This window comes from Thamnophis sirtalis, unplaced genomic scaffold (genome assembly GCF_051295495.1).
Source record: "Thamnophis sirtalis isolate CommonGarterSnake01/CBP01778 unplaced genomic scaffold, rThaSir2_p1.2 scaffold_2, whole genome shotgun sequence".
Classification (NCBI taxonomy): domain Eukaryota; kingdom Metazoa; phylum Chordata; class Lepidosauria; order Squamata; family Natricidae; genus Thamnophis; species Thamnophis sirtalis.
Genome location: NW_028261382.1, coordinates 34,120,027 through 34,133,961, shown reverse-complemented (window position 1 = coordinate 34,133,961; position 13,935 = coordinate 34,120,027). Strand labels below are relative to the sequence as shown.

General features: G+C 49.1%; 1 protein-coding gene across 3 annotated transcripts in view; it reads right to left on the bottom strand.

Annotated features, from left to right (window-relative positions):
• Positions 1-6,157, bottom strand: part of PBX3 (PBX homeobox 3) — a 167,712-nt gene extending 161,555 nt beyond the window's left edge. For all 3 annotated transcript variants that reach the window (XM_087704724.1, XM_087704722.1, XM_087704723.1), the window contains exons 1-2: positions 5,901-6,157; positions 3,657-3,730 (exon numbers count right to left, since the gene is read on the bottom strand). In XM_087704724.1, the coding sequence (XP_087560850.1) occupies positions 3,657-3,730; positions 5,901-6,097 (271 nt within the window). In that variant the 5' untranslated portion in view covers positions 6,098-6,157. The remainder of the gene's footprint in view (positions 1-3,656; positions 3,731-5,900) is intronic.
• Between the last annotated feature and the right edge of the window lie 7,778 nt (positions 6,158-13,935).

Sequence of the window (13,935 nt, the reverse complement as noted above, 5' to 3'; positions counted from 1 at the left end):
GTTATGAATAGAGTCAAGAGCATATTAAAATTTTGGAGATTCCAATGAAGGGAACTTCTCCGCCTAACTCAAAGAGGTCTTGAACAGACAAATCCTCCATTTACAAAATATTGTATTTTGGGGAGAGTCTAGAGAATATGGGCTCCGTAGAACTCCTAAGGATTCCCAAACTAAACAGCATGTTTTTCAACTCAAGGCGACCCGCCGTGTCAGATCCACCTCTGTCTAAATAAATAAATCTAAAATTACTCTTACAGGTGCCAATTAGTTTGCCGCCCCTCATATTTCCAACATTTACACTCCCGTCTTGCTTTTGCATGCAGTTAAAAGCAGCCTCCTGTTATTTTATCAATAATCTCAAAAACTATTTTTTTTCTTCTTGGGGGGTGGGGGCAGGGGGAAGAGGAAGGTGATTGCATAGGATGCAATAGACAGTAATGACTAGGTTCAACTGAGAAATAAAGAGAGCGAGAGAGAGAAGGAAGGAAGGAAGAAACGAAGGAAGGAAGGAAGGAAGGAAGGAGAGAAAGGGAGGGAGGAAATATGGAGAATTCAGGAAGGAAGGAAAGAAGGGAAAAGGAAGGACGGAAGGAGAAAGGGAGGGAGGAAATATGGAGAAGGAAGGAAGGAAAGAGAAAAGGAGGGAAGGAAAGAAGGAAGAGAAAGGGAGGGAGGAGATATGGAGAATATAGGAAGGGAGGGAGGGAAAAGGAAGGAAGGAGAAAAGGAGGGAGGGAAGGAAGGAGAAAAGGAGGGAGGGCAGGAAGGAAGGAAGGAAAGAAAGAAAGAAGGAAGGGGGAGAAAGGGAGGGGGGAATATGGAGAATATAGGAAGGAAGGAAGGAAAGAAGGAGGGAAGGAAGGAAGGAGAGAAAGGAAGGAGGAAATATGGAGAATTCAGGAAGGAAAGAAGGGAAAAGGAAGGAAGGAAGGAAGGAAGGAAGGAAGGAAGGAGAAAGGGAAGGAGGAAATATGGAGAAGGAAGGAAGGAAAGAGAAAAGGAGGGAAGGAAAGAAGGGAAAGAAAGGGAGGGAGGAAATATGGAGAATATAGGAAGGGAGGGAGGGAGGGAAAGGAAGGAGAAAAGGAGGGAGGGAAGGAAGGAAGAAGAAAAGGAGGGAGGGCGGGAAGGATGGAAGAAAAGAAGGAAAGAAGGAAGGGGGAGAAAGGGAGGGAGGAAATATGGAGAATATAGGAAGGAAAGAAAAAGGGAAGGAAGTTTAAAACCTGAGCAAGAGAAAGCAAAAAGGGAGATTTCTCTCTACTCATGCAGAAGGAAGGAGAGAAAAGAAGAATAATCTCATGCAATACCAAGCATGCAAAAAATAACAACTTTCTAACTAAAGGGTGCTTCACCCTTGACGAGGGCCACCCACTCAAATAAACCTGTCAACCTGTCAATATTCCACAGAGGTGAGACGAGGCTTTCATTTCCCCCCACCATCCCCCTTAAGGATATCAATACTCACATTCCCAAACTTTCTGAAATTGCTCAAGCCCCTTTCTGGGAAGTTTTTCCCCCTTTGCTGCTTAAAAAGCGCCAACGTATCTCTCGGTTGGCATCGCCAGCTCCAGACGCTTCCTTTCCACCCAGCCGAGTTTTAAACCACTGGCAAAGGAGATATTCGGCGAGAGGGGGCCGAGTTAGACGGAATGTTTCTGGTATAAATGACTCAGAGCCAAAAAAACAAAAAACAAAATAGGAACAAGCAAAATGAGAGAAGGGAGTCGAATAGAAAAAGGAGGGTAAACATACCAGGGTCTAAAATACCCCAACCTTTCTCATTTCCCCAGCTCCAAAAATTTGTAAGGTGGGCTTGGAAACACCAGCGTGCAATTCCCCACGTTCAGCTTGGGAAGGATCAGCTGGCATTACTGGCAGTAAATATATTGCCAGGGCAGAGACTGGAATTAGGAGAGAGGATGGATTCCTTTTAGCACCAGTTGAAACATAAACGGGGACGTCACAGGATTTTTCACTGGCTCGGTTTCAATTCCAACCAGGATCCCTTTAGATCAATCTCCACCTTTTCTTTCCACTTGCCTCTATCTATCTATCTATCTATCTATCTATCTATCTATCTATCTATCTATCTATCTATCTATCTATCTATCTATCTCTACCTACCTACCTACCTACCTACCTACCTACCTACCTACCTACCTACCTCTCTATCTCCCCCCAGCACACCACAATGCTAACTCGAGGCACAAGGTAATATACAAAGATGACAAAAAGCTCCATTATCAGCACATAATGCGCTGTATTAGAAAACAGTTTATCAACTTCTCCGGGGTTTGATTTAAAGAGAAAACAACAACAGGTAAAACTCGCAGAAAAATTAATACAGCGTTCCCCGCATAGACGCTCCAGCAAAAAATATCAACACCGGCCCAGTATTTTTTTCTGCTCAGGTGGGCTTCCTAAAGACCTAAATGTTAGGCATTCTGCTCTTTTGCTTCTCCTCTTCCCTTAAAATTTCACACATGCATGAATGCACCGACTTTCGTCACGCCGACCGAGACAATGCCAAACAAACCTGGAGTTACACCCTCCGAGGAAGTTAATAGAATTTTTTTTTTAAATACGCAAACAACACAGAGGTCCCCGCAGGGATGCCAAGTGTGGCTACTTCACCCCTTAGAAGGAACAACTTATAACTGTAAAGAGTCCAAGTCTCGGCAGTCGGAAGGATGAAAATATGGCTTCAAAACAAAGTTTACGGCAGACAGCTCCTGCTATGAAAACCTTTTTTTTCAGCTCTTAAATTGGCCTGCAAATAAAATCTTGGTTTCTTGGGCCCCCGCTTTATCAACCTTAGATTTTCAGACAAGAATCTCTTTTTCCCCCCATTCCTATTGGGGGAGAGAGAGATCAAAACCGCCGGATTGAAAGCTCCCCCCCAGACAGGGTGATGAAATCGTTATTTTGATTCACCCCTTTGTAAAAAAAATAAAATAAAATTGGGACTTGATTCGTGCAGCCTCTAAAAAGCATTTTGGAAAGAACCAGGAGTTTCCCCCGCTAGAAAATAAAATAAAAAATCTGAAGCAGCCGAGAAATGGGGGGGGGGGCAGAAGGTGGTTTTTTGCAGCGAGGATCTTCTCACTCGGCAAGCACAACAAATTAAAACACCAGAGGGGATCCGGCGAATTCCTAGCTCAGCCACCCTCTGTAATTGTAATTGGCTCCCCTGTTACTTCCATCAGAAGGAGAAAGGGAGGTTAAGGAAGACGGGAGGGAAAAAAGGGAAGCCAGCTGAATCCGTGGTGCTTTGATAGAAACACAGGAGGGAGGAGACGATGACACACACTTCCATTTTTCACTGCATTTCGCAAACAGGTTCCCAGACAAAAAAACCGGGCGTGAAAAGAAAGCCAGCAAAACCGAACGAATTCGCAAGGATGTCTCGGGGACCTAAAAGATCACCAAATCAAAGATGGCTGCGGCTAGAAGCACAGCTTTTCCCAGGGATGAGGCGGGGAGGGGAGAAAGTCACTGGCCCTGTTTATCCAGGGAAGGGAAGGGAGAGGGGGAGGCAGAATGAGGGTACCAGAGCCAGCCGAGGGGGCCTGGTTTTTTTTGTTTTTTGTTTTGCTTTTTGTTTTTGTTTGTCCCCCCCCCCCACAAAAAAAAAGCCAGGTTGCTCTTCCTACCTGTTTTCTCTTTGATCTCACACAGGACACTGAACAAAGCGGGTTTCATCCTATGGCAATTGAGAGCGTGCTTTCTGCAAAGAGAGAGAGAGAGAGAGAAAAGGAAGGGGAAATAAGCACCCAGGATAAAAGCGGAGGAAAGATGCATTAACCCAAGTGGAGGAGTGAAGAGGCCACCCTTTCTTGTCCTAAGACTTTGGGGCGCAGGGGTGTATGTGTGTGTGTGTCTTTTTAAGTACAAGCGGGGGGCCCTTTCTGCCTTTAAAAAGAGGCACTTGAAAGAGAGCTTGTGGGAGAAGTTCAAAGAAGAAAGCAGAAAAGGTGAGAATCGAGGGGACACGGGGAGAGGCCGCTAGGAACGACTACCGAAGAGTTTGGTGGGGAGGGGGGGTGTCTCTCAGCTCTCCCCCCCATCACCAATCCCCAAATCCAAAGCCACTCCTGGAAAATATCCCCCCCCCGGCCCTTTCTCGGGGAAAAATAAATCACAGCTTGTCAAGCCAACTCTTCATCGGCAGTTGTGATTTATGGGAAGGGAAGGAACTTCTAGAGTTCAACGCCGGGCTTCTTCTTCGGCGGGGCAGCCTGGTGAAAAGGGTTTCTAAATAAATAAATTAATTAAATGCAACTGCCCCCCACTCCTCTCTCAAGTTCCTCGGCAGGCCAATGTTTACTTAGAGCACCAGAAAATAAATAAAGCCCCTCTGGGAAGGAGAGAAGTGGAAGAGCAAAGGCCGAAGTGACTGGGACAGGTTTTTTTGAGAATAGCAAGAACCCAGCCAGACGGGCCTCCTCTCCCAGCCTCCCAGTTTTCTAAAGAAAACACACGAGTTTGGGGGAGGCCCAGGACCCAGAGGGAGGGAGGGAGGGAGGCCAGCAGGCTTAATTTTTTTTCCTCTCCTCGCCTCCCCCACCTCTTTGAAAGAGCTGTGAGCAGCCATGCTTACAGCTTAACTCCAGGCATTCCGTCCATAAACTAACAAACTCTGAGATCATTTCAACAAACAGACAGACAGAATCTCACCCCAATCTTTGGACAAACTTTGGAGTTGCCGTCAATCCCCCCCCCCTTTGCTTGTGGGTTTGTTTGTTTTTTTTGCTTGATATTTGGGGCTAGGTTGCGATGTTTACTTTAGAGAGTGTCCACTTTTTTGCTTTTTTTTTTTTTTTTTAAAAAGAGGGGAGATGCAACTCCTTCAACAATCCAAGGATTGGACTGCTGTTTAGGGGGCCCAGGCTGTTTATCCCTCGGCCTTCCTAGGTATGTCTAACTAGAAGATGCAGAAGGCGGGGGGTGGGGGTGGTTATTCCCCGTCTTTCAAGACCACAGGTTGGGTTATTTGGAAGAAGGAAGGAGAAAGGGAAAGGAAAGAAGGAGATGGGAAGAAAGAAGAGAGATAGAAATGGAAAGGAAGGAAGGAAGGAAGGAAGGAAGGAAGGAAGGAAGGAGATAGGAATTGGAAGGAAAGAGATAGTAATGGGAAGGAAGGAAGGAAGGAAGGAAGGAGGTAGGAATAGGAAGGGAGGAGAGAGAGGTGGGAATGGGGAGGAAGGAAGGAGATAGGAAAGGAAAGGAAGGAGATAAGAAAGGGAAGGAAGGAGATGGGAAGGAAGGAAGGAAGGAAGGAGATAGGAAAGGAAGGAGATAAGAAAGGGAAGGAAGGAGATAGGAAGGAAGGAAGGAAGGAAGGAAGGAAGGAAGGAAATAGGAAAGTAAAGGAAGGAGATGGAAGAGAAAGAAAGGAAGGAGATGGGGGAGGGAAGGAAGGAGATAGGAATGGAAAGGGATAGGAAAGGGAAGGAAGGAGATGGGAAGGAAGGAAGCTCTGCTTGGGGATTATGGATTTGGGGAGGGGATCAATCCTAAATACACACACACACACACACTCAACACATCAACATAAACAACTGGCACTCCGGAAGGGATGCTAATCTGGGGTTCTTTGGTTCACTCGAGGAGGTGGGGGTGCTGGGGGTGTTAGTTGGAATATCTTCTCCCCTCTGGCTTCTCCGGGCTGCCTTTAAGAGAAGCAGCTTTAAATCAATCCCAGCAGGACTTTTCCAGGGGGCAGGCAAACAACAAGCAAGCCAGCGGAGCAAATAAATAAATAGCTTAGCGGATCAACAGTGTGTCTGTCTGTCTGTCTGCACACACAAAACACAACGCCCCAGACAATCACGCACATACACCCCTCCCAATCCCCGCACCCTCAAACCCCTGGCTGGTTCAAAAAAAGGACCAACTTTGCTTGCGCCTCGTCCAGGCTCTGGTCGGTGATGGTCATGATTTGGTGCAGGATGTCGCCAATGTCTTGCTTGCGGCCGTCGCCGTCGGCGCCCTCGTGCCCGTGGGGAGGTGGCAGAGCCATGCCCCCTTGCACCGCGTGGCTGGCCAGGTTCACGCCGGCCAGCGTCTGCAGCATCCGCGTCTGCTCGTCCATGCTGCCCGGTGGCGAGCGATCCGCACTTTGGGGGAAGGAAGGGGAGGTGATGGAGGGAGGGAAGGAAGGAAGGAAGGAAGGAAGGAAGAGGAAGAAAGGAAGGAGAGAAAGGAAGAAGGGGAGAAAGGAAAAAGGAAGGAAAGAGAAAGAAGAAAGGAAAGAGGAAGGAAGGAAAAGAAGGGGAGAAAGGAAGGAAGAGGAAGAAAGGAAGGAGAGAAAGAAAGAAGGGGAGAAAGGAAGGAAAGAAGGAAAGAGGAGGGAAGGAAAAGAAGGGGGAAAGGAAGGAAGAGGAAGAAAGGAAGAGGAAGAAAGGAAGGAGAAGAAGGGGAGGAAGGAAAGAGAAAGGAAGGGGAGAGGAAGGAAAACAAGGGGAGAAAGGAAAGGAAGGGGAGAAAGAAAGGGGAGAAAGGAAGGAAGGAAGAGAGAGCTGGAGAAGCAAGGGCTTTTTGGGGGGGGGAGATGCAAGCAAAAAAAAGCAGTTCCTTGGCTGGCAAGCGGGCAAAGCAACGCAGGTGAAAGTAAATCTCAGCCCCCGCAAAGCCAGGCGCAGTTCCCGCTGCCGCTGGGGGTGGAGGGGGGGAGAAAGAAGGACGGAAGAAACAAAACAAAAAGAAAAGAAAAACCGCGGGGGAGGGAATGAAAGAGAGCGCGCCGAAAAGCTAAATCCCCGAGCCTGACATCGCTCCGGCTGGCGGCGGATCCCTGGCGCTCTCTCTCTCTCGCCTTTTCGCCCCTTGGCTCGCCCTCTCTTTTTTTTTAAGTTCCCCAAAGCTCCAGCGGGGCTCCAGCGGCGATCGGGGGGTGCCGAGCCTCTGCAGAAGCAGCCGCGGGGAGAAGTGCGGGGTGGGTGGGTGGGGGGCTGGCGGAGAGAGAGAGAAGAGGGGGGGTCCTCCTTGGGTTGTTGCTTTTTTTTTGTTTTAAAGTCGCACGGTTTTTCTTCTCCTCCTCCTTCTTCCTCCTCTTCCTCGGCCGGCGGAGCGGCTCTCGGGCTGGGGGCGCGTCGTTTCTGAGCTGGGGGCTTTTCTTTCCTCCCCTCCCCTTCTTCGGAAGGCAGAAGCGGTGGGAGCGGAGGGGGAAGGCTCGCAAGGATCCCCTTTTCAAGAAGCAAGCAGCCCTTCTCTGGATGTCGGTGCGAGTGTCTCTCTTTTTCCTCCCTCTCTTCTTCTTTTTCTCCTCCCTTCCTCCGATTTCTTTCTTTCTTTCCCTTTTCCCCCCCTTGGAAACAAAGGAGGAAGGCAGAGGGGGGAGGAGGGGGCCGCCCCCCAAAAGCGAGACCCCCTCCCTTTAAAAAAAAAAAAAGAAGGAAAAGGTTTTTCAAATCCTGGGAAAGTTACGACGCCGAGCCTGGTCCAGGGTTTTCTCTTCTCCTTTGGGGACCAAAAACCGAGCAGCAGCGGGTATCTGAGCGGGCATCCCCGGCTCTCAAGATGGGCCGCATTTACAAGCGGAGAGGAGTCGCCTTCTCCCCCAGGGAAGGAGGGAGGAGAGCAGGGGGAAGAAGAGTCGTCCTACGGGCAGAGAGGAGGAGAAGAAGCGGCCAAAGCATCACCAGCGATCCCGGAGTCTCGGTCCCGGCGGGGTCAAAGGCTGAGAGAAAGAGAAAAGGCGGGCAGGAGGAAAAGTTTGAACTTTGGAACAAGGCGAGAGAAAGGAAACAAAAGAAAGAAAAAGAAAAAAAAGGAAGAAAAAAAGGAAGAGAAAGAAAAAAAGAAGGAAGGAGGAGAGGGAAGAGAGGAAGAGGAAAGAGAGGGAAAGGGGGGAATGGGGGAAGAGAAAAAAAGGTGGGGGAAGAAAAATAATAATAATAATTGCAAGCTTCCCCTTAAAAAAAGAAAGGGAAAAAAAGAGCAGCCGGCTGGAATGGATGGGTCCGGCCGCTGTGTGTGTGTGTGTGGGTGCGTGCGTGCGTGTTTTGTGTTGTTTGATCGCCGTTGTGAGCGATTGACAGGCTGCCAACGCCGTTCACTCAGCCTTGCCGACGTGTCGCCCGGCGAAGGAGGCAAAGCGGCGGCCAGGAGAACCACCGGAGGGGATGGGGAGCCCCGCCCCTTTCCGGAGCCCCGCCCACCCCTGGCCACGCCACGCCCCCCGGGGGGGGGAACCGGGTCTGATCGCAGCCAAAGGATGGCTACCAAGCCCCTTCCTCTCCTCGCCCCTTGTTTGCACCCCACTAAACAGTTACGTTGGAAGGGAGCCTTCGAGGTCATTTAGTCCAACCCCATGCTCAGGCAGGAGAGCCTAGACTAGGGACTCGAATCACCGACCTTTCTGATCTTAGCCACTGAGCCACCTACCCGGGCAGGTGGGGGCTGCCTTTGCCCCGGCTCCCCTGAGTAAGGAGGAAGCCTCGCCCGGTTAAAAAAAGTTGCCCCTCCCCCACGCACACCTGGTCCACCTAAGCCCCGCCCCTTACCTGTACCCCCAACCAGGAACTCCGCCCCGTCTCCAAAGAGGAGCCGCCAAGCTGCCACATCGCTCCTCCCGCCACAGGCTTATATGGCCCGGCTTCCACGGAAGCCGGCCTTTTTATACGGGACCACGCCCCACCACGCCCTCAGGCCACGCCTACCCGCCTGCCCTTCCTACCTGTAAGGACGATTTTCTCCCCCTGCCCCGCCCTTCGGAGCGGGCCACGCCCTCTGTTGGCTCCACCCCCTCCTCTCTCTCTCTCGCCCTACAACCCCGCCTGCTTTGTGGCTGGCTCCTCCCACTAGGCCCCGCGCGTCACCCTTTCAGCCCCGCCCTCTCGAGGGCGTGGCTTGGTTACTTTTTTTTCCCCGAGAGGCTGTCTTGTTGCCAAGGGAGAGAGGGGGAGGAGCCATGTGGATCATGTGGCCAAAAGGAGGACAGGCCGGGCACGCTCTCCCCGCTACTAGGCCTTGAGGCGATTTGTGCCCGACGGACATTTTCTCCCCTCCCGACCCTAACGGGCGCAGAGGCGCCCTCGCTATAAAGGCAAAAAAAAGCCCGCCCGTGTTTCCCCCCTCAGAAGGAATGGGCGGCGGGGCAGGCAGCGCTGTCCGAGGGAGGTCACAGAGCCGCTTCCCGCCAATCTGAGGCTGGCCGGGATGGAGGGAGGCGGAGCCTTAGAGGACGTTCGCCCGGCCCCGCCCCAACTCCGCGGCGCGGCTCGCCATTGGCGCGTTCGAACGGGACACGTGACGCGGGGAGGCGGAGGGCGGCGCGGCGCGGTTGCCATAGCGACGGTCGGTGTCGAGGCGCAGCCGGCCTCCTGGCATCCTTAACACGCGTCCGCCCTGGCTGCGTTCCCACGACCTCCATCCGCCCAGGCTCCACCCGGAGGGAAACCTGGAAATTTGGCAGCCTCTCCGCCTCCCGTCTCAGCTTGCAACCCAGGCGCCTTGCCCACCCGCCGGGCCCCGCTTGGCTTCGTCGGGGAGGCTCTCGCATCGCTGCCAGGGCAGGGATGCCCTTTGCCAGGGATGCCCCTTCCGCACGACCCGGCTTGCATGGTTACAGGGCGTCAGAATTCAAACCCAGGACTTGGGGACGCCGCCTCGACGTCCAGGAGGACCCAACCCATCATCCCCTGCCTGGCACCCATGCCAAGTGCTGCAAAGGGCACGTGAGACGCCCCGCTTGCTGCCTGCTGCTCCGAAGAAGTGCTCCGTTTTGGGGTTCAACCCACCCAGAAGAAGTCTTGGAAATGAACTCTGATCTTTAAAACTATTAAATTGAAAACTTGCCCAGGATTCCCTCCTGCATCTCCCATTCATCGGGAGTCCTTTGAGCGGCTACTCAGAGGCAATTAATTCCCTTCTGGCGCTAGACCCGTTTTTTAAATTGGGATTTAAGGCATTCGAAGACAAAAACCAACAATGCGCAAGGCCATTTCGGAGCTGCCAACTTTGCCGTCCAACTTGCCCATCCTTGGCACGGCTTCTTCCTTCATGTGCCATTGTGTATTTTTTTAAAAAATAAATAAATAAATTCCTGCTTCTGCCAGATGAAATTTATATCCCGGCAACTCTTTTAACAATGTGGCATGTTGGACTGTAGTTATTTATGGAAATATATATATATATATATATATATATATATTCAACGTTCTGTTTACCATTATTTATTAATGCCATATTTAAAAATATTACGGCTGGAAATTTATTCCAATGCGCATTAGTAAATTACGCTTGTAATTCCTAATGCATTTTTAATTATGAATTTATTCCTGCTTCCTTTTATTTATGGTCGCAAATGGTTGCAGGGCTGCATATATAATTGGAGACACACTTTCATTAAGTATTCTTGGACATCGCGTGTTACAAAATATTAAGGGGGAGTGGGGGGTTGTTTCAAACAGAATTATAGGGAGCAACAATTCTTTCATTACCTCTCGGTCTTCATTCATCAGCTGGCCAAGAAGCAGCAACAACACATCACGCAAACTTTTGTGTTCCTAGAACGGCTTTTCCCAATTGGGTATCACCGAGATGCAGTTTAAAGTTGGGAATTAGCAATAGCAGTTAGACTTATATAGCGCTTCATAGGGCTTTCAGCCCTCTCTAAGCGGTTTACAGAGTCAGCATATGCCCCCCACAGTCTGGGTCCTCATTTCACCCACCTCGGAAGGATGGAAGGCTGAGTCAACCTTGAGCCGGTGAGATTAGAACCGCTGAACTGCCGATAACAGTCAGCTGAAGTGGCCTGTAGTACTGCACCCTAACCACTGCGCCACTCGGCTCTTATTGCAGTTCTGTCACATAGAGAGCTCACCGGGTGGTAGAAAGGAATGATAGGTTTCTGAACAATTATACCATTCATTAAAAAATAAATAAACAGGTTGTTGCAGGTGGGCATTTACATTATCATAGAGAATACCTTTCTAACGGAGGTAAAAGTCTTCGGAACTTGATGGAGGGTGGAGTCTGTTACAAGTAGTCCTCGCCTTACGACCAAAATGTCTGCTGGGAGCAAGACAAGTTAAGTGAGTTTTGCCCCCATTTTACGAGCTTTCTTGCCCCAGTGGTGAAGTGAATTCACTGCAGTTGTTAAGTTAGTAACACGGTTGTTAAGTGAATCTTGCTTCCCCATTGACTTTGCTTGCCAGAAAGGGGAAATCTAACAAAATGAAATTCAAGGGTGAAAAGAGTCAAGTTCTACATTTAGGCAATAAAAACGAAATGCACAGGTACAGTATAGGTGTTGCCTTGCTCAATAGTAGCGACTGTGAGAGGGATCTTGGAGTCCTAGTGGACAACCATTTAAATAGGAGCCAGCCGTGGGCAGCAGCTGCCCAAAAAGCCAACACAGTTCTAGGCTGCACTCTAGAAAGTGTGCAGAGAAGAGCAACAAGGATGATTAGGGGACTGGAGACTAAAGCATATGAAGAATGATTGGAGGAACTGGATAGGTCTAGTTTAATGAAAAGAAGGACTAGGGGAGACAGGATAGCAGTCTTCCAATATCTCTGGGGTTGCCACAAAGAGGAGGGGCACAACCTATTCTCCAGAGCACCAGAAGGCAGGACAAGAAACAATGGATGGAAACTAACCAAGGAGAGAAGCAATCTGGAATTAAAGAGAAATTTCCTGAGGGAACAATTAATGGGAAGTTGTGGTGATTGGCCCAAAGTCACCCAGCCAAATTTCATGGCTAAGGCAGGGCTAGAGAATTCGTGGTTTTTATTTGAAGATGTAGTAGCTTAACTATGGAATCCAACTAGCTTTCATTGTTAACACTGTCCCACAACAGCAATCTTTTGAGGGGTGGAATGGGCAGAGAGAGAGAGAAAGAGGAACTGGCCCCAAGTCACCCAGGCTGGTTTCGATTCCTCTAAAGGCAGGACTAGAATTCCCAGTCTCCTGTTTTCTAGCCTCATGCCTTAACCTAGCCTAGACCCAAACTAGCTACTACACTTGCAGTGCAGGAGGAGAAAAGGTGATGTTAGTTGCACAACCACTAAAACATTTACCTAGATACAGGTGAGAGGTACATGGGAAAGTTTGCCAGGGAGTGGAGAAACAAGCCTGAACTTTCAAACAAGTTTTAAAAACAAATTAAGTAACCAGCTTGCAACCGGAAGATTTGCTACTTGGAAGAAAAACTCTGGAGTTAACTTTCCTCCTGCGTTGTCCTTAAAGCCTCTGCAGAGCATCTACAAGGAGGATAGAGATAGTCCCAACCCTTGAGAATTAATGGGGGGGGGAGAGCAGGGGCGGAGGGGTTTATTTTATTTGCTGCTTATGCTTTTCCCCCCTTACCCCAGGGACGATTCACGGAGAGGCTGCCCAATAAAACCCCATTCTTAGCCATTAAAAACCTAGACAAAAAAATTCAAAAGTTTCAATTGGTGTTTTTGTTTAAAGGCTCCAAGGGTGATTGGCAGCTTTTCTCCTCCTCCTCCTTCAGATTCTCAAATGAAGTAGTTTTGGTTATGAAGGGAGAGGGAGGAGAGAGGGGGAGAGAGAGAGAGGGAGGGAGGGAGGGCAAGTGGGGAGAAAGGGGTGGACCTGAGTGAAAACTTCACAGGGCATATAGTACTATGGTGTATCGCTATGCCTACCTTTTTAAATCTGGAAGTGAGGACCTGAGTGAAGACCTCAGTCTGAGAACTTTCTCCGTATAAGGGGGGGGGGAAGGGGAGAAAAAGGGAGAGAGAGATGTGTGAGAGAGAGATGAAAGAGTGAGATGAAAGGTGTGTGTGTGTGTGTGTGAGAGAGAGAGATGAAAGAGGGAGAGAGAGAGATGTGTGTGAGAGAGATGAGAGAGAAAGAGAGATGAGAAAGAGAGAAGAGAGGTGTGTGTGAGAGAAAGAGATGAGAGAAAAAGAGAGAGGGGTGAGAAAGACGAGAGAAAGAGAAGAGAGGTGGGTGAGAGAGAGAGAAAGAGAGATGAGAAAGAGATGAGAAAGATGAGAAAGAGGTATGTGTGTGTGAGAGAGAGAAAGAGATGAGAGAGAAAGGTGTGTGAGAGACAGAGAAAAGAGATGAGAGAGAGAAAGATGAAAGTGGGAGATAGAGAGAGGTGTATGTGTGAGAGAGATGAGACAGACGGAGATATGAAAGAGAGAAAAATGAGAGAAAAAGAGGTGTGTGTGTATGAGAGAGAGAAAGAGAGATGAGAAAGAGGTGTGTGTGTGTGAGTGAGAGAGAGATGGACATGAGAGAAAACTTCTACACATGAGGAACTGAGGGAAAATTAAATAGTAAATAATTTATAGATTTAAATGTAAGAGGCAAATACCTCAGATCTTGGTAAAGACATGGCTGTCTTTTGTTTCTCTCTGTGTTTTTGTTTTTAATGTGTTATTGTGTGTGTGTGTGTGTGTGTAAATGGACCTGAGTGAAGACTTCACAACATACTGTAGTTTTAGCTGATATCTATCCCTACTTCATGAGTATATGAGGACCTGAGTGAAGACTTCATGGTGGACAGTAATTTATATCTTTAGTGGAGAGAGAGAGAGAGAGAGAGACGGACCTGAGTGAAGACTTCACAATGCAAAGTACTGCGGTTTATATCTATGCCTACCTATTTAGGCTGCATACGAGGACCTGAGTGAAGACTTCACAGCGCATAGAAGTTTATATCTTCAGAGTGGGCGGGGGGGGGGGAGAGCGGGCTTGTTGGGAAAGAGCCGGCATGTAGACCCCACTGCGAAGCAGAAATTTCTACCTCAGAAAGTACGAAGTGTGCGAATGTTTAGGTATTTGATTGTGTGTGTGTGTGTGTGTGTGTATAGATGGAGATACATAAGTGAACAGGTCGTCATAGTACTGTAGCTTTTATCCGTCTTGATAATCTATACCAGAGGACCTGAGTGAAGCCCGCGTGGAAAAATAAATTCCTATACCCGAGGTGCTAACTGACTTCTTGCA